The sequence below is a fragment of the Prionailurus bengalensis genome, chromosome A1 (genome assembly GCF_016509475.1).
Source record: "Prionailurus bengalensis isolate Pbe53 chromosome A1, Fcat_Pben_1.1_paternal_pri, whole genome shotgun sequence".
Classification (NCBI taxonomy): domain Eukaryota; kingdom Metazoa; phylum Chordata; class Mammalia; order Carnivora; family Felidae; genus Prionailurus; species Prionailurus bengalensis.
The window spans coordinates 36,054,647-36,073,599 of NC_057343.1; the positions used below are offsets into that span (position 1 = coordinate 36,054,647).

The following is an 18,953-nucleotide window of genomic DNA, read 5'->3' on the forward strand; positions in this document are numbered from 1 at the left end:
TTTTGCTTGTGGTACCCTAATTTAATGTTGTATTTTCAATTACATGGGTTAACAGACTTATTATTATGTATTATTTTTTCCCATTATCATCAATAGTTGACCTTATCACTTTATTAGAATAATCCAGTCTTTACCTTTTGCTAATATTACTTCAGTGAGCAAACTAAATATTTAAAATGTAAAAGGGAAATACAAATTACCAGTCATTTAATCATATAGACCTGTCAGATGCACTAATAATCCCACTAAGCAATGTGTAGTAAAAATAAATCTTATCAGTAAAGAGAAAATGTAAGTCAATTAGTCTAGCTGTGTTTTTACTGTGAAAAGACTAAAAATTAAAGATTAGAAGAACCTATCATAATTATTTTCAAGGTTGCAAGTCTAAAATATTCAGCACCTGGAATAGCTCTAATTCCTTAAATAATCAGATAGTAAAGGATATGAAGAAAAACATCCTAGAGCTAAAATATTTGGGTTTTTTTCTAGGTTTGGGGCTTTATACCTCCAACTATGATCTCAGAATAACAACGGTGCCGATGAAGACAATTTGTAAGCTGTAAACTCAACAAAACAAGCAAGGAGAGAAGATATTTCCTATAACTACCCAAGTTGACTCACCATCCAACCAGATGACTTTTTCACATGCTTCTTTTCTCTGATAACATGATCAATGTACAGGATTTAAGAAGCACACGGGAAAAGCTTAGTGCTTTGGAATTCCTAGTGATCACCTAGTTAGTCCATACAATGGTTATCAGAAATGGCATTTACAGTTGACAAGGATAAGATTTGTATAACTTAAATGATCAGTTTTGTTCTGGCTGTCCTCCATATCAAAAATATTTGTATACTAAAAATACCCCCTCATTGGATGATTTCATTTTTGTTTGGCAAATCACTACTTCAGTCTCAGTATTCAGTAGAAGAGAGAAATTATATTTGATCAATCCATGCAGCAAGATTAAATGAGTTACAACTGATTTTATTTTTGTTCACTACACAGTGTATTTCAATTGTATGAACGAAAAATCAACTTAAAGTCTTCAAGTAACATGAATGATGGATCTTTAAATGGATCAAACATAACTTTAACAGAATTGTAGAAATAATCTAAACACAGAGCTATTATTGAAAAATAGGTATTCCTTATTTAGTTCAAAGTGTCTATATAGAAGCATTAAAAAAAAGGGGGGAGAAATCCTTAAAATATCAATTCTGTTATCATGAGATGGGAGAGGTGAAAATTATTTCTATTCTCTGTAGATAGCTAACTTGTTTTGGGGGTATATGTACATTATGTCATTTGATCTTCAAAATGTAACATCCTGAAGAAACACAAGCTGTTATTAACAGGAAACAGGCTCACTAAGGTTAAGTAACTTGGCCACAGTCTTATCATCCTGGGTGTTCTGATGCCAGAGCTTTCACTGTCAGCCATTGCTGTCTTCCCCAAAATAAGACAACTGGCAAAATACCACTGTTAAAAACAAGCACAAAGGGTGAATTCATAAGTAAGTTAAGATTTGAAGAAAACAGAGTGACTCCTTTCTCAATGATTGCCATTACACAATTCGGATGGGAGGTATATACGTAGGAAAGAAAATTTAGGGGAGGAATCGACAGGACTTCAGGGACAAGAAAAGAACAAATGCAAAGTTTGGCACATATACTCAAAACTGGAACACAGAAAAGAAAGGAAGACCTAATGGAGGCCACCCCACCTTTTGTGTGTGTAATAGTAATCCCTTTTAAGGCAAGGATTGCTTTTCCTTGCCCTCAAAATCCTAACCCAAGTGGGGTGCCCAGATATGCAGGGTCTTAGAAACTATTAATAAAGAAGGATGCCCAGTAATCTTTTCCAGTACTTTAAAATCCCTACAGGAGGGGCGCCTGGGTGGCTCAGTCAGTTAAGTGTCTGACTTCAGCTCAGGTCATGATCTCACGGTTCGTGAGTTCAAGCCCCGTGTCGGGCTCTGTGCTGACAGCTCAACCTGGAGCCTGTTTCAGATTCTGTGTCTCCCCCTCTCTCTCTGACCCTCCCCTGTTCATGAGCTATGTCTCAAAAATAAATAAACATTAAAAAAAAAATTAAAAAAATAAAATCCCTACAGGAAATGTTAATGTGCTCAGAAAAAGAGCTACAAGAACCAAAAAATGTGACTTCTTTAAGTGTAGTCACTCCAATTCTGTGTTGGAATATATGAAATTTTAATTTCAGAGGCTCATCATAGCAGTTACATATGTATAATTAAAACAGAAAATTGACAGAGACCCATAAATACAGAGAACAAACTGGTGGCTGTCAGAGGGGAGAAGGCTGGGAGGATGGGCAAAATGGGTGAAGGGGAGTGAGAGATCCAGGCTTCCAGTTATGGAATGAACAAGTCATGGAGATGAAAGATATACCATAGAGAATATAGTCAATGATGTTGTGTCATGGCAGACGGTATCTACACTCGCAATGTGCACAGCATAATATACAGAGGTGCTGAATCACTATGTTGTGCACGTGAAACTAATGACACAATGTGTATCAACTATACTTCAAATAAATAAGCAGAAAAATGACATATTCTTAATAATTATAATTTGGTATGAAAATTGTTTTCACACATGTTATCTAAAAGGGAACAAGTAACAAAGGAGAGCAAAGAGGGGGGAGCATTCAGAAGTATTTCTGTAAGATGAGGTTGTTAAGCAAAATAAACAAGGTGTCAGATGAAATTTGCTTAAGGAGTTAAGAGTGTTGTTGCACTGTGCTAATAATTCTGGTTAAAGAAAGAGAAAAGCAAAAGAACTTTCAATGAGGAGAAAGGAAAGCCTCACCAAGATAAGAAAAATTTTAAAGAAGAGACCATGTATTTCAGGGATGAGTAAAGGCGCTTTGAGCAGAATTCTCTAATATAAATATGAATGGGAAGTGGGGCTAGGACATACATTATGCTTCAAGGCCACAGGGACCAATGACACACATGAAAATTAGGTTTATACTCAAAGGACCAACATGAACATTCTACAGCTGTTAGGTAAGAAAAAGGGAAATGGAGTGTCCCAGTAAAAGCCGACAAAAATTCCATAATGGGCTCAATTCATCCCATAGAAGCATGCACCTCTCTGAGTAATGGGCACATTGGTAGTTGCATCTAACAGTGAGTCCAAAATCAATCACAAGTGGAAGATGATGATTATCGTTCTACAACACTACACACCTGAAGGCATGAACTTCACTTGGTGAAGCTTGATGCCTGGTAGGACAGTGATTTGCTTAGCCTACAGTGCAGGGTCAAACATTTCCACCTAGTACCTCCAATTTGAACTTTATGGTTCCCATGACTCCTACAGAAAAGAGTATCTTGCCAGCTCTCCACTCCACACCTTAACCTTCACGCCAGCCTTGTGGTACATTAATAATCCTCTAATTTTAAAAGAAAACATTTTATGCTTTGAAACGGAACAAGACCAGCAAACATTCTCCTATCATGAATGCATTGACGTAAACAAGAAGTTATTCTATTAAGGGGTGAGAAAATAAAAAAAAAATGTCTTGTGCTGATTTACACTTGTAAGTTACCAAAAATGCCCTTAAAAATCACATTTTAACAATTCTTCCAAACTCTCTGAGCAATATATTGGATATATGCTGGAAATATATTAAAAAGTACAGGCTTTGGAATCAGGGAGGCTTCCATTCAAATCTTAGCCCCTACCAGTTCGGAAGCATACTGAGATTCCCTACCCCACAGTTACTACACGGGTGACATTCTGTATCTCACAAGAATGCTGGGAAGACTAAGTCAGATGACACGCGTACAGCATCTAGCAGAGAGTCTAGCAAGAAGCAGGCACTCAATCAGGGGCAGTTGTTGTTGGATTTGTCTTGTTGAAGATAGTAATAAAAATAAAGCTTGGGGTACTTGGGTGGCTCAGATGGTTAAGCGCCCTGACTCTTGATTTTGGCTCAGGTCATGATCTCATGGTTCATGGAATTGAGTCCCGCATCAGGCTCTGTGCTGACAATGTGGAGCCTGCTTGGGATTCTCTCTCTCTGTCCCTCTCCTGCTCACTCTCTCTCTCAAAATAAATAAATAAAATTTAAAAAATAAAGATAAATAAAATTACAATATGTAAGCTTACTCCCTATTTCTTGGAAATTGATTACTAGTCCTAAATAGAAACCATTTACCTATAGTAGATTGTTAAAACAAAAACAAATTAATTTCTAGTTGAGGATCTCCAACTAGAAAAGAGGAGAGTTCAACTGGTGTCACAATGAGCAGTTACCCCACAGAGGAAGCTCCATGATCTTAGAACTTTTTCCCCTTGGTCTACATGGCTTGAAGCAGCAGTCTGGAACAGATTTTCCTTCTTTAGCTATTGTATTAGGGCTCTCAGAAAGGGTGGGAAAAAAACAAGAACCAAAACAGCTGTATCTAAACCAATTACTGATGAGATCCTGGTAACACTGATAAGAAATGACATGAGTTGGTAAAAGGTATAGTAATCGGCTCTGAATAAAAATGAGCCGGCCTTTAATTGCTTAAGAGTAACTTCTGGGGCAATCCTAAAATACGAACATTTTGGGATAAATTACTCATAAACTAAATTACTATTAAAAATAAAAGTAATCACATGTTTTTTTTTTATTTTGGGGAGGGGTTAGTTTTCACATTAGTCCTAACAGTTCTTTTAAATGTAATTTAAACTATATTAATAGGAATTAGTATAGTTTAGCCATATATGGCATAGGCTGGTGCAAGACTCCCTGGGTTAGCCCCTCAGCTCCGTCAATTGCTGGCTATGTCAACAATGGGCAAGTCACAATCTCTCTAAATCTCAGTTTCCCCATCTGTAAAATGGGAATAGTAACAGTATGCCTACCACACCTGGTTATTGTTAGGGTTAAATGAGTAAGTGGAGAACTTGGCACTTGACTGGCACTATATGTATTAGCTACTAAAGCCTGGCACCCATTGTAGATGAGAACATCTATCCCTCAACAAATTTGGCTATTTGTTACATGCCATCAATTACATTAGAGAAACAAACGTATGCAAGGTAGACACAGATTTTATAAGATGAAGCGAAGTCTGAGCAGAGATCAGAAGGGTGAGTATAGTAATTTAGCCAGGCAAAGTATGGACAGACTGCTCCAGGCATAGGTAACCATACATAAGTAGGACAGTCTAAACTTGAGAGAAAACATTCCATGGAAAACTGTCATAGTGAGGGAGGGGGACAGCTATGGAATGAAGACAGTGGTTCCAACTCCTTGCATATAATACAAAACAGAACTTCACTTTAATGGTAAAATTTGCTCATTCACGACCAGGAGTATTCCTAAATACCGGTGGATGAAGTCACAATATAAACGTATCTTACCAGTATTTTCTTAAAAAGAAAATCTAGCTATATATTTTTTGCCTATTGTATAAATAGACCTTTCCAGAACAGACCTTCAACCCATTAAAGTTCCACATCTGTTGTTAATATTTTCACACTGATTCAGTGAAGTTAGTAGGATTTTCAAAGTTGAATGGTGAGGAATTAAATAGCAATGTAAAAGATCAGGGATTTGAGAAAATAAAACATTTGTCAAAAATTTTTGCCAATATTGATATGTGATCTTTTAAAATATGCACTGTCTAAAATTCAAGCAGTATAACTATATTTACCAGAAAGAAAGGAAGAAAGAATAAAATTTGTGTGCCAAATTGTATCACCTTAGTATAGCCACTTTGCTTCTATAGTCTCCTTTATGTTTATTTTTACCCTAAAGATTATTTCCTCTCCAAATTACTCATTTAAATGAAATATATTTTTTATATTTAGCTCTAAGGAGGTTAGTTTAGGACAGTGTGCATATGTATATATGACAACAATTACTTCTAGGACCCATGTGAACTCTGAAATACACACAAAGTACAGCTGTCACTCTATTACCCTCCTTTTTTTGGACCTTTCTCCAATCAAACACTTCCTCACTCTTCCACCATTAGTAACACTAATGCCAAGTTATCCCCACAACACCCAAAGCCCTCTAATCCTACTAGATCTTAGGAAGATTTTGAATTAGACTTGATTCAAATGTCAATCTGAATGCTTAAAAACAGTATGGCCTAGATTTCATTTTTTAAACCCTTTCAGTGCCAGTGTTCTTATTTGTAAAATGGAACACAAGCTATAAACAAGGGAGGGAGCACCGCACAGCATTTAATTACACAGGCTCTTGGAGGAAGCCTGTATGGGTACAAATTCTAGTTCCACCATTTTGTAGCTAAAACACATTGAGCCAGATATGTTCCATCTCTGTACCTCGGTTTCTTCATTTGCCTCAGAGAGAAGGTAACAGTGAAAGGTGGAGAATTATTATGAAGACTGACTGAGATAATATACATAAGGCATCTGGAAGAATGTCTGGTTCATGGAATACTCAATATATGATGGGTATTATTACTTCGTATATCTATTTTATACCTTTATAACATAATTGTGTCAGGAGTCCCCAAGACCACCCTCACATTTGATCATTTGTTGGAAGGACTTAAAACTCAGAAAAGCTATTGTACTCATGGTTACAGTTTATTACAGTGAAAGGACACAGATTAAAATCACCATAGGGTTCTCCCAGAGGAGTTCCATTATGACATATGAAGTATTGCCTACTAGGAAAGCTCTCTCATTCCTTGATGTCAAGAGTTTTTATTGGAAAAAAAAAACATGTATGCCTGGACCTTCCACATGGACCACCTTAGCTACTCAGCCTCTAGCCTCCTACAGAGGACAAACCAAACAGTATAGCCCAGGGCTTCAGGTGAACAAAAACAGGTACTCACTGCAAATCACATTTCTAGAAAAAACCATCTAGTTTGGTCCAAGGTCCCAAGCAGACAAATATCCCTATGAGACAGTGTATTCCAAGAGCTAACGGGTTATCTCCCAGGAACCAGTGTAGGACTGGTTCCAGGTTTGAAACACCTCAAGCCTACTGAGTTAACCCTTCACTGCATACTAATTTATTAAACGACTACCATGTGCAAGGAACTGTGATAAATACTTAGTATATATTAGCTAGCTTAATAAACACTTTTAGGGGCGCCTGGGTGGCGCAGTCGGTTAAGCGTCCGACTTCAGCCAGGTCACGATCTTGCGGTCCGTGAGTTCGAGCCCCGCGTCGGGCTCTGGGCTGATGGCTCAGAGCCTGGAGCCTGTTTCCGATTCTGTGTCTCCCTCTCTCTCTGCCCCTCCCCCGTTCATGCTCTGTCTCTCTCTGTCCCAAAAATAAATAAACGTTGAAAAAAAAAAATAATAAACACTTTTATGAGAAAGGAATTAATATTTCCATTTACAGATATGGAAACTGAAACTCAGGAAGGTTATGTCAGTTCATGGTCATATAACTAGTGTGGAATCCAAACCCAGCTCTCCCAGACTGCAGAGCCTTTGCGACTTACATTAAGGCATAAAATATTTTAAAGTTAAAATACCATATTGTACAATTTATCACATATATAGGCACACAATAAATATATTTGTCAATCAAATCCAGTTCTTCTACTTGTGATAGTGAAAAACTAAAGAATCATTTTGAATTTGTGGAAGGAACAAACTAAAGCTATGAGCAAATGTATATGTACCATAGACTAGTGTTCCTTTGAAATACTGAAGCTTTAAATGTCCATCAACTGATGAATGGATAAAGAAACTGTGGTTTATATACACAATGGAATACTACTTGGCAATGAGAAAGAATGAAATATGGTCTTTTGTAGCAATGTGCATAGAACTGGAGAGCATAATACTAAGTGAAATAAGTCATACAGAGAAAGACAGATACCATATGTTTTCACTTTCATGTGGATCCTGAGAAACTTAACAGAGACCATGGGGGAAGGGAAGGGGAAAAAAAAAAAAAAAAAGAGAGGGAGAGAGCCAAACCATAAGAGACTCTTAAAAACTGAGAACTGAGTGTCGATGGGGGGTGGGATGGAGGGAGGGCAGGTAATGGGTACTGAGGAGGGCACCTGTTGGGATGAGCACTGGGTGTTGTATGGAAACCAATTTGAGAATAAACTTCATATTAAAAAAATAAATACTGAGGTTTTAAAGAAAAATTTTTTAATGTTTGTTTATTTTTGAGAGAGAAAGACAGAGCCTGAGCAGGGGAGGGGCAGAGAGAGAGGGAGACACAGAATATGAAGCAGGCTCCAGGCTCTGAGTTCTCAGCATAGGGCCCGATACAGGGCTCAAACTCACGAACCATGAGATCAGGACCTGAGCCAAAGTCACACGTTTAACCGACTGAGCCACCCAGGTGCTCCTGAAATACTGAGTTTTTATTAAAAGACTATCTCATCTTAACAAAGTCCAATAAATTCAGCAATAAAGTTTTCCTTAGAGTAAAAAGAACAACTTCTTTAAGCTTAAGCGTTTTCTTTTTTCCTTACCCTTCGAAACTTTTTAATCCCCACAAACATTTGCTGAAATAGAGAAATGACTTACCCATCTATTAAGAATAACATAATTTTTTGTTGCAGAATTGTATCACCATTTTCCCCAGGGAGGCAACAATGCTTTCTCACTTTAATATGTGTGTGGTTTTTTTTCCTCATCTAATCAGCTAATACTTTTCAAAAGATCTTTTTAATGCCTAAATGAAAGGATTCCACATCAAAGACCTGACCTCCCTATTAAAGTATCTAAAGGAAACCCTAGGAATCTAAAATCCATTCAAAGGCAAATCACAGGTAGCTTATTGTACAATGCATTAAGAAAAGAAAAGGAAAATAAGAAGCTTCATAAGAGCTTCACGGAATTTGGTAAAATTATACCACAAAATACAAATTGATCTCAAGTATAAAGAAACAAATTCATAGCCAAAAACGTATTACAAAAGTGCTCTGTAATCAGCCAGGAGGGGAGTCTTTATGAGAAACTTCAGAATTTGTCATATTTTCAATCAAAATTTCTGATTACAGCTTAACATTGGGAAGGCCAAAAAGAGAACAAACCACATATTTTTCAATAGATTTAAAATCTGAAATTTTTAAAGGTAACTTTCAACATGGGGAAAGGTAGGTTTTATTACCAACAGCAATACTGGAATAAAGTAACGAAATGAAAGTAAAAACTCATGAAATGTATAGACACAAATACTTTCTTAAAAAAAAAATTAAACATTTTAACATACCATGAATGTGGTTCTGAAGTTATTCAAGTCATTAAAAAAGTCTTCCACAGACACCTTCTTCACATCAATGGCATAGTATCCCATCACACTCTGGTATAACGTTTCCATGTTTTCGTGTAACTTTAAAAGTTTCCCGTATTGTTCTTTTGCACTGATAACAAAGCTGTATCTTAGAGTTAAGGGATTCTGAAATTTACAAAGTAATGTTTTAGGAAAAAAAAAATACCCTGTGAATCCAATGTTTGAATTATTAGTCACTATTACACATCTCCGAAATGCCAAAATTACCTCTAACAGGTCATTGTTCTCAAAACTCAATCTATCCTGTACGACAGTAAAATCTTAACACCAATCTCTAATTAACTCCGGCCAAATTATCAGAAAAGTTAAATATTTATTTTTTTTATATTTCTTTTTGACAATTGAGTCCATGGAAATTATACTTCCAGTGTATGTATGTACGTTATTCACATCATTCAATATGATTTAAATTATAGCTCAGTGTCTGATATTGAGTAATTTCAATGATATTGAAATCAACCACATGGGTGCTGAACACAGCAGTTAAACTGGATGCCCGATGTCAATTTCCAGCTCCCGCACTTGGTGGTTGCCTGTGGGCACATGCCTTAATCTCTCTGGGCTAGGACTTCCTCATCTGTAAAATGGGAATAAGAATATCATCCATTTCACAGGGCTGCTGTGAGGATTAAACACGTTAATAATTCAAAATTCTTCGAGAAATGAATAGCATTTTGTAGTACATGTAAATCCCTTTTATTTTTATTGCATTTTGGCTTATATATGTGGTTCTAAAGTCCATCAAAAAATAAATTAAGAGTTACATTAAAAACTTCAAATATTAGGGGCGCCTGGGTGGCTCGGTTGGTCGAGTGTCCGACTTCAGCTCAGGTCATGATCTCACGGTCCGTGGGTTCAAGCCCCGCGTCGGGCTCTGTGTTGACAGCTCAGAGCCTGGAGCCTGTTTCAGATTCTGTGTCTCCCTCTTTCTGTGACCCTCCCCCGTTCATGCTCTGTCTCTCTCTGTCTCAAAAATAAATAAACGTTAAAAAAATTTAAAAAAAAAACAAACTTCAAATATTACAGAACTTCATGTTTTAAATTCTCCTTTGGAAAACTAGGAAGTGATTTATTTTATGCATTGCATCATCTAAAATTATGATCTGGCACATACACATACAGAAATATTCTCTTCTCATTTATGACAACACAGTTCAAAACACACTGATTTTCAGAAGACTAACAGTGTGAATGTTGCAGTGGCATTAGAAAACATTTTCTAAACAAACCATAGAATTTCCTTTGTGGTGTGACAAATTGCTAATGCAGTTAGATATACCATACTTCATTCTGAAAAGATGACTCTGTTAGAGCATCATTCATAATTGTCTATGGCTCCTTTAAACTGGGACATTTAAAGAAATGGAATATACAGAATTAAGCTTATCCAAGCCATTTTATTGTCTCTGACTAATGCAAAAAAATAAAGATGTTAGTATATTTTTAAATTTTTAAATATTTGTTTAGTTATCTGTTTTTGGGGGGAGAGGCGGGGAGAGGCAGAGAGAGGGAGAGAAAAAAATCCCAACCAGGCTCTGCACTGTCTGCACAGAGCCTGATGTAGGGCTTGATCCCACAAAGTGTGGCATCATGAGCTGAGCCGAAATCAAGGGTCGGACACTCAACCAACTGAGCCACCCAGGTGCCCCAGTATACATATATTTTTTTAAAGTCAGTAATAAGAATAACTAGATTTGTGCCAAGAAAAGAAAACCAAAAAAGGAATTTTTATAAACAAACAAACAAACAAAAAAGATTTTCCACAATTTTGAAAGATAACGGTTCCTCTGGTCAGAGTATTCCCCAATGGAAGATAAAATATGGAAACCGATCTGGGCCTTTCATTTTGAGAAAGGAAGACTGAGAAAGAAAGAGGCAGCATTGCTGTTAGATGGGTGGTGAAATCCAGGGGGGCATGGAAATTTTCTAATAATTAGAGCCCAACCTCCCCAAAAAAAGGCATTCCAGTCCATCACAGCTCACTTGTACCCATGTCTGGGGTCAGTCCACAGATTACTTACTGCCCTTCTATGCTGGTTATTTCTCCCTCTCTGCACCCCCCAGACTATGCCCTGCTTACTTTTATATTTAGCATTTTAGGGGAAAAAAAGAGTATACTAAATATAGGAGTCTGGATTCTAATGGAAGAGTTGACACTTTTTTTAAATAACCTTAAGAAAATCTATAGACCTTTCTGTAGTCCAGTTTATATTCATCTGAGTAGCAAAATGCCTCCTTATATTTTCTAGAATCTGGATCATAATAGCAGCTGTGGCTGATGAATTTATATGTAGTATCATTTTTTAATGCTTGCATAAACAAAAGATTTTCTGTAATTACTCAAATCACAAAATCACAGGAAATTATAATATAGTCACACTTGACAGATTTCCATACACTTTGTCTTATGAAATATCCATATTCATGAAATATTATAAAGCAAATGTATGTAAATTAAAAAATCACGTTTGAAACACATTCAGAAACTAATATTAAATGGACCATATGGTGATTCATTTGTAATGTGAAATAATCAGTCCTTCATTTATATAGTAAGGTCAGAAATCAACATTGGTTTATCTATTCAATCTATAAACTTTCACCTAAAATTATTTATGTCCCAGAGACAGACTATCTCCATATGGATTATTTATACATCCTTAACTCTTGTCTAAAAGAGAAATTGTTTTCTGCCTTTGCTCGCCCAAACCTATCATTCAAAGTTTCCTTCAATTATTCCTCTTCCACAAAGCCTTATTTTCTAATCTCTACAGTAAGAAGTTCGTTCCACTGAACACATAGCATTTGCAATCCATTGTACTCAGCTGGAACGGAGGGGAGTTTTCCCTTCTAGACCAATTCCTTGATAGCACTTTGCTCTTGCCACATTTCTAGAGGATGGCCACCTTGGACTGTCAGCCCCTTCTGCGGATGCTGTGTTCCACCTTCTCAGTACTTGTCTGCCACTACATTCGTGTCAATTACTCATCTCCCCCTAGTGAGTCATCAAATTTCCATCAGTGGGAAGGTAACAGCCTTTCTCAAAAGTGTGATGAAAGCCACAGAACTTCTATTCAAAAAAGTCCATCTCTATGCATTCACACACATACAATTTGGATGTAATGCTAAGAGTTAACAGAGTCCCTGAAAAGTAGTTTTGCTGGACAACATGTTAAGTAGGCTACTTTAGTGGGCGTTTCTAATTGTATGGTCCTAAAGCTACTCCTTGTCTTTCCCCTCACTGACTGCATAGTAAGGCTTTGCGCTTTAATAAGAGGCACTTCACAAATATGAGTAATTTTATCCTGACACCTGTGAATACTCCCTTTCTCAAGAATCAGTTTGGTAAACAGGTTAAAACAAAGCTGTAAGTATTACCCAGTAACACTTTTTAAGATTTTCAAGTAGTAATCACAAGTTTATGAAACATCAGAAATAATATTAATACTATATTCTTAATAAAAGTACTACAATTCTATGTAAACATAAAAAAGATGTGATGGGAAAGAAAACCAAGAGACAAAACCATGGAGATGACATGGTCTTGTTCTGACAGCTAGAGAGCTTTATAAGTTAATTTTCTTATCGTTGTTATCTAGAAAACAATTTGCTCCCAAGGGAAATGCAATGGAGCTTTGAATAACTGGAATTACCCACGAGAATGGTAAAATTGTGATTGAACAGAAACAATTTTGGAAATAGTCAAATTAATTCTCACTTTAAAATGATTGTCTGATAGGATAGAATAAATGATGACATTGATGAGGCACTCTACATCTTTATTGATGGGCTAGTCTCTCATTATGAGATGGTGAAACCACCCAGCACAAATACGTACTACATTTATTCTTACATCCTGCCCTCGTTATTGCTTCCCCCAACAAGGATATCTATTACTTCCATTAACACATCTTACAAGGACCAGCTCCAATCAGTCCTACATGCCTGATACCTTTTATAGATCTTCTTAAGTACTCGGGATCCAGCCAGGCAGCCAACCAGCTAGTCAGTAAGTATTCCCTAAGCTCCACTGCATTCCACTTTTCTGGGCAAGAGAGGAAACACTGGTTAACGAGGTAGGCAAAATCCCTGCTTTCATGAAACATACATTCGAGAGTGTAGTGACAGAATAAAGAAGTAAATGAATGAGATGTTCAGATAGTGATAAGTATGACCATGATCTGTGATATTAGACAGGGAAGTTCTGGCTAAGGGGACATCGCCTCAGACAGGGAGTCATCACTGTGAAAGGAGTTGTGAGCACCAAGCTGTGCAGCACCCTTTATAAGTGCAATAAGACCTCAGGGAAGGAAAAGATCATCGTCACTTTGGATGAGGACCAGGATATTTTAACCTGAGTTTTACAAGTCCTTTCAGAACGAGTTAAACGGAAGACAAGGAAGGAAGGAAGAGAGAAGAGAGAGAAGAGTAAGTCAACAGAAAAATCTGCCATGACAAACCACCCAATTACCCAAACTCCCACTCTTGCAAATAGACAGGTGTTACATGAGTTTACATTTCCCAGATCCCCTTCCTCTATTTTACTCTCTAACCACTGTTCAATTAAATAAAAATGTACTGAATTCCTTTACCTAAAAATGCTGTGTCTTATGCAGCATGGAATACAGATAAAAGACCTAAGCCCTTCAAGGAACTTATTAGGACAGTTTCGCCTCTACATAATACTTTCAAAAGCACCTAAAGCATTGAAATATACTAGAACAACAAAAAAGAAAGTGTGAAAATTGAGTAGGACTGCAATGAACAAATTTAAAGACTATAACATGGGAAAAGGCAAGGAAACTGCAACATAAGTGGTAAAAAGTAAAAAAAAAAAAAAAAAAGAATGTCTGGCAAAACAATTTTTTTCTAAGAAACTCAGGAGGTGGGGTAGGAAGAGAAGAAAAGGTAAATAAATCCTTGTCCAGGGAGAACTTCAAGGGCAATGGTCTAGGATCTATTTGTTATTTTCCCTGACATATGAAATATTCCAGAATCTAAAGATGAAAAGAAATGAACAGGTACTGCATGACACAAATCCTAGCATTTTCCTGATTTTCTCACATATAAGAGCTTAGTAAGTATGTGTACTTCACATGTAATAGTTTGCATATAACAATGTTGGTGATCCTGCCTCAAATTCCTGTCACACATTTTTCAAGCAAATATTTACAGTGGAAATGCTTAACTGCAGTTGTATTTCTGACCCAAGTTTAGCAATTATAAAGAAATATAAGTATTACCCAAAGGGCAATGTGATATATATGAAATAACTGTACATGCATTTTAAAGGATATGCTAAATTCATATTTTTATACTCAGTATATGAAAGTAAAGAGAGTGCACTAAAAAAATAAAATTACAATATACTATAATTGAATGCTAACAGGGAAATTTCACATAACAAAATTATATCATTATAATTTAAAACAATTCAATTAACCTATTATTTAAGCTACTAAATCATGACTGTTTAAATATCTACTTGCATAAATGCATCCCTAACAACTTAGATAATACACATATTCTTTTAGAATTGGTTGGCGAACCCAACAATTTGACATGTTTCAACTAATAAGCACAAAAACTTAAAACATAAACAAAGTTAGAGCGTTAATAGCCCAAACTTTAGTTAAATACATTTTTATTCATTGTGCATTTTAGTTTCTGAATCCTTTCATTTTGTAAGATCTGATTAAGAAGCTCACAATTTGCCACTTTAATAAGATCTATATAAATCCATTTAATATTCAAAATGTGACTTGTTGTCAGTCCTAATTAAAGTAAACAAAGCTTTGCAATGAATGAATTTAATTACTTCGAAACTAGTATGTCTAACCAAGATGAAAAGCAAACCAGTGCAATCTAATCTCAGCAAAGAATATTTATGATTATAAGCTTTGTCAATAGCAAAGTGCACCAACTGTTCGTATATCTGACTTCCAAGAGATACATGAATGCTAATCAGTTCATTAGAGGCTTCTAGGTTGTGATATTTAGCGACAGGATGTAGTAGCTTTCTTGTCCATGGAGTATAATTGTACTCAGAATGAAAAATTGTTTCCAACAAAGCATCATCCTTCCTGTTTCTGATTTCCTGCTGGTTGCTTTTTATGAGCTGCATACCTTTCCAGAAGCCGACATCATTCAGCTTCTTGTGTCATATGAATACAAGTATGGATAGGTCCTGAGATCGTCTGCTGAGCAGGATTCTACCACCTTCCCTCTAAGCTCAGGAATTTATCTTAGTTTATAGGTTCTAGAAACCGGAGCCTCATAATTAGTATGCTCAAAGTGTATTACCAGAAACTGTATGCAGGCAAACCCTTTGCTAAAATGCGTTCTCTCTATAGGGAACAATAAAAGTACTTCAATTAACAGTGCTTAATGATTAAAATAAACTGTCACATATGAATATTTTAACATGATAAAATGATGGAGGGAAAAAAGGCTAAGAATGATGAAACTAATGTAACTCTGCAATAACAAATTTGTTTTAAAAAGCATACTTTGCCAAATGAGAAGGTGCTGCAAGAGTATTTTTTGATGGGTAAATACAGATTTCACCTTTGGTTTAAAAAAAAAACAACCCTTCTCAAATGTAGCGATAATGGCACACTGCCTAATAAAAGAAGAAACTGGATGAGTAGGAAAGATATGAAAGGAAACAAACACATTAGCCTGAATTGATTGTTGCTGGAGTGCATTTTTATGATATTTCCCAAAAGAGACAGTGAACAAAGCTAAAATTGAACTAATTCACAATTAAACTGAAAGCATATACAATAAAATCTATGACAAACCAAATAATAATTTTGTGATTTGCTAAATCTCAGGGGAGAAGGCACAGAAAGAGGAAAAGCAGTTATTTTATTTCAACTATCTCAGTTTAAGATATGAGGAGTGTCTATTTATAAGAGCTCATTGGAAGTGGGTTATCCTTTCATATAAAATTCTGAGGTCCATATGGGATTTTAATAATGCATTGTAGTAATACTTTATTGTAACACAAAAGATATCAGTCTCTAATCTCATAGAATGGTTTGCAAAGCAACTCAACATTCATTTCAGGAAATTAAAAAAAAAGTTTATTACTTCAATTACTCATTAGAGAATAAGCCACAAAGTTAGTGAAACCAAACATAATCGAATTCAAAAGAAAGCTTTAAATTAAGTAGGACACAAGTCTCATTTATGTATATACATAATACACACATACACACGCACATATGTATATGCACATACACTGATACTAATTTGTGTTTGGAGAAGACCTGCATGAGTAGTGATCATGGCAAATTCCATTTTGATTTTGGAACTATGCAGTATTTCTAAATATCTTTAATACTAAAGTTTCTGGAATGAGATCATTCTTTATACCAACCCTTGAAATTAAGCTGACAAGTCATACCAGTTTATAAAATCTGCATATCCTTCCTGAAACATTTCAAAAGTATCTAAATCACATCCCGATAGTAGATATCAAACTTCCTCAAACTGAGTTTTCATGTCCTTTCAATTTCTCATGAACATCACAAGGAAACAGGGCAAATGGAAGGGAAAAGAGGAGAGAAAATGTCCAAATGGATACAAAGTGAAACAAACAAACAAAAAAAAAAAAGAATTGAAAGCAAGGTACATTTCTGTATCATTCATGATAGGCAAACACATTGATAAATTTCCTTGCAAGGAAGGCAAAGGCTAAAACTGTTACTGGCACTGTAGGATAAGCCCTGGTTATGCAAATATACCTACATCATTAAATAAATTGTAACTCTAGTTGACTAGTGAGTTATTTAGATATCAGAAGGATATGGACATCTTTGTCAGAAACTTATCATGCAAGTCCTCAGGAGGGGGAAAGGTTTCCAAATCTTTCTCAAGCTGTTGAAGCTGCCTTCCCATCTGCTTCAAATTCTTTTCCAGCGTTTCTACAGAGACTAAAAGAGAGTATATTAAATGACTTGAAAGGACAAAATTATAATATATAAAAGGTAAAACACTCTAGGAACAAAATATTTGTGAAAAACCTTCCGATAATAAAGAAAGAAAATTCACTATACTAGAGGTAAACTAAATTTCACTTTTTAAAAAGCTTTTGATATTTAAAGGCAAATATAAAGGAAATTTCATATTTTTTTTAAAAAGAAGATGGAATTTAGGAAACGCTCACATGAACAAACTACATTTAATAAATAAGTTTTGTTGAAAATTAGAGCCCTTGACCTCAACAAACGCTACAAAAGAATCCATCTATGCAGAAAAAGAGGCAAAGAAAGACTTTTAAACATAAACCAATTTCAATGCAGTTTTCACATTTTTCAAAATCATGATCTCTTGAGAGGAAACAATCAGTGCATGGAAAAGACAGGGACAAGGATGCTCTATTGCCCAAGCTCATCTACAATAGGAATGAAAAGGTATCAGAAGCTACTTGAGCAACACATGGAACAAATATCACATCTTCTTTATTGGTACCCTGAGCACAATCTGTGTTTATTATCTAATGACAATCTCTCTTCTTCAACTTAAAGTTGCTCTCACAGTGCACATGAAGGAACTAACGGTAGATCAGGGACCAAGGCACTATCAAAATGTATTGGTCGCCCAGTAAGACGTTTAAGAATCATTACCTGAAATCTTTTTTTTTAAGTTTGTTTATTTTTGAGAGAAAAAGAGACAGAGTATGACCAGGGGAGGGGCAGAGACAGAGGGAGACACAGAATCCGAAGCAGGCTCCAGGCTCTGAGCTGTCAGCACAGAGCCCGACGGGGGGCTCAAACTCACGAACAGTGAGATCATGACCTGAGCCAAAGTCAGACCCTTAACTGACTGAGCCACCCAGGCACCCTCAGCATTACCTAAAATCTATGCATAATTTTAGATGACATCAAGAATTAACAATATATAAAGATATAGCGACCCGAACCAAATGTTTGGGTTCAGATGAATTTTCGTTAAAACTTCCTTTTACTTTCCATCAGTGTGAAGTATATGAAATGATGCTTAAAAATACATATAATAATTCTAGGCATACAGCCATTTTTAGGCTTCCAATTAATCTTGAGGAATGGATATAAGTCAGGTTTCAGCTGTAAGAATGGGCATATCTTTGAAAGTAACCTGAATGCCCAATAAATGGGACTGAGTTAAAAAATATTTATAAATCTCTATATACAAATATACATATAAATAAATATATATGTTTATAGTCTTAGTTCAATAAAATGGAATGGAAGGGAAGCATGAAAAATCATATTGCGTAAGAATATGGAGTTTTGTTTTTTAAACTAGCTGTATATAAAATAACATTTGTTATTCTATTCATAGCTTTTAATATAATATTCTAATATTCTGTTATATTAATGGCTGTTAATAAAACCTTAATGTATTTTGTTGCAAAATCAATTAGCGGGCTAATTTTCCGATACAATGTTTTCCAGTGAATGAATTGTTCAGAGAGCCACATGTAATGTTTGTGCCCAAAGAGCAACAATATGTTAACCTTTGGCTCCCACTGTAGTGAAGCCATTGTGAAGTTATACTGATGCATATTTTCTCATTAGTTTTTTGCCACTCATGTTTCCCCTCTCTGTCAGTCTTAAATATAAGACAATAACACACAAGAGTACATAAAATATTTGTCATGACAGCACTTAGTGTATTAATTAATTCTTTCTAT

At 35.7% G+C, this 18,953-nt stretch overlaps 1 protein-coding gene across 1 annotated transcript in view; it reads right to left on the minus strand.

The window, feature by feature from the left end:
* Window positions 1-18,953, minus strand: part of DIAPH3 (diaphanous related formin 3) — a 514,561-nt gene that overhangs the window by 188,615 nt on the left and 306,993 nt on the right. The window contains exons 23-24 of the mRNA XM_043580147.1: window positions 17,087-17,211; window positions 9,191-9,355 (exon numbers count right to left, since the gene is read on the minus strand). Coding sequence (XP_043436082.1) covers window positions 9,191-9,355; window positions 17,087-17,211 — 290 coding nt within the window. The remainder of the gene's footprint in view (window positions 1-9,190; window positions 9,356-17,086; window positions 17,212-18,953) is intronic.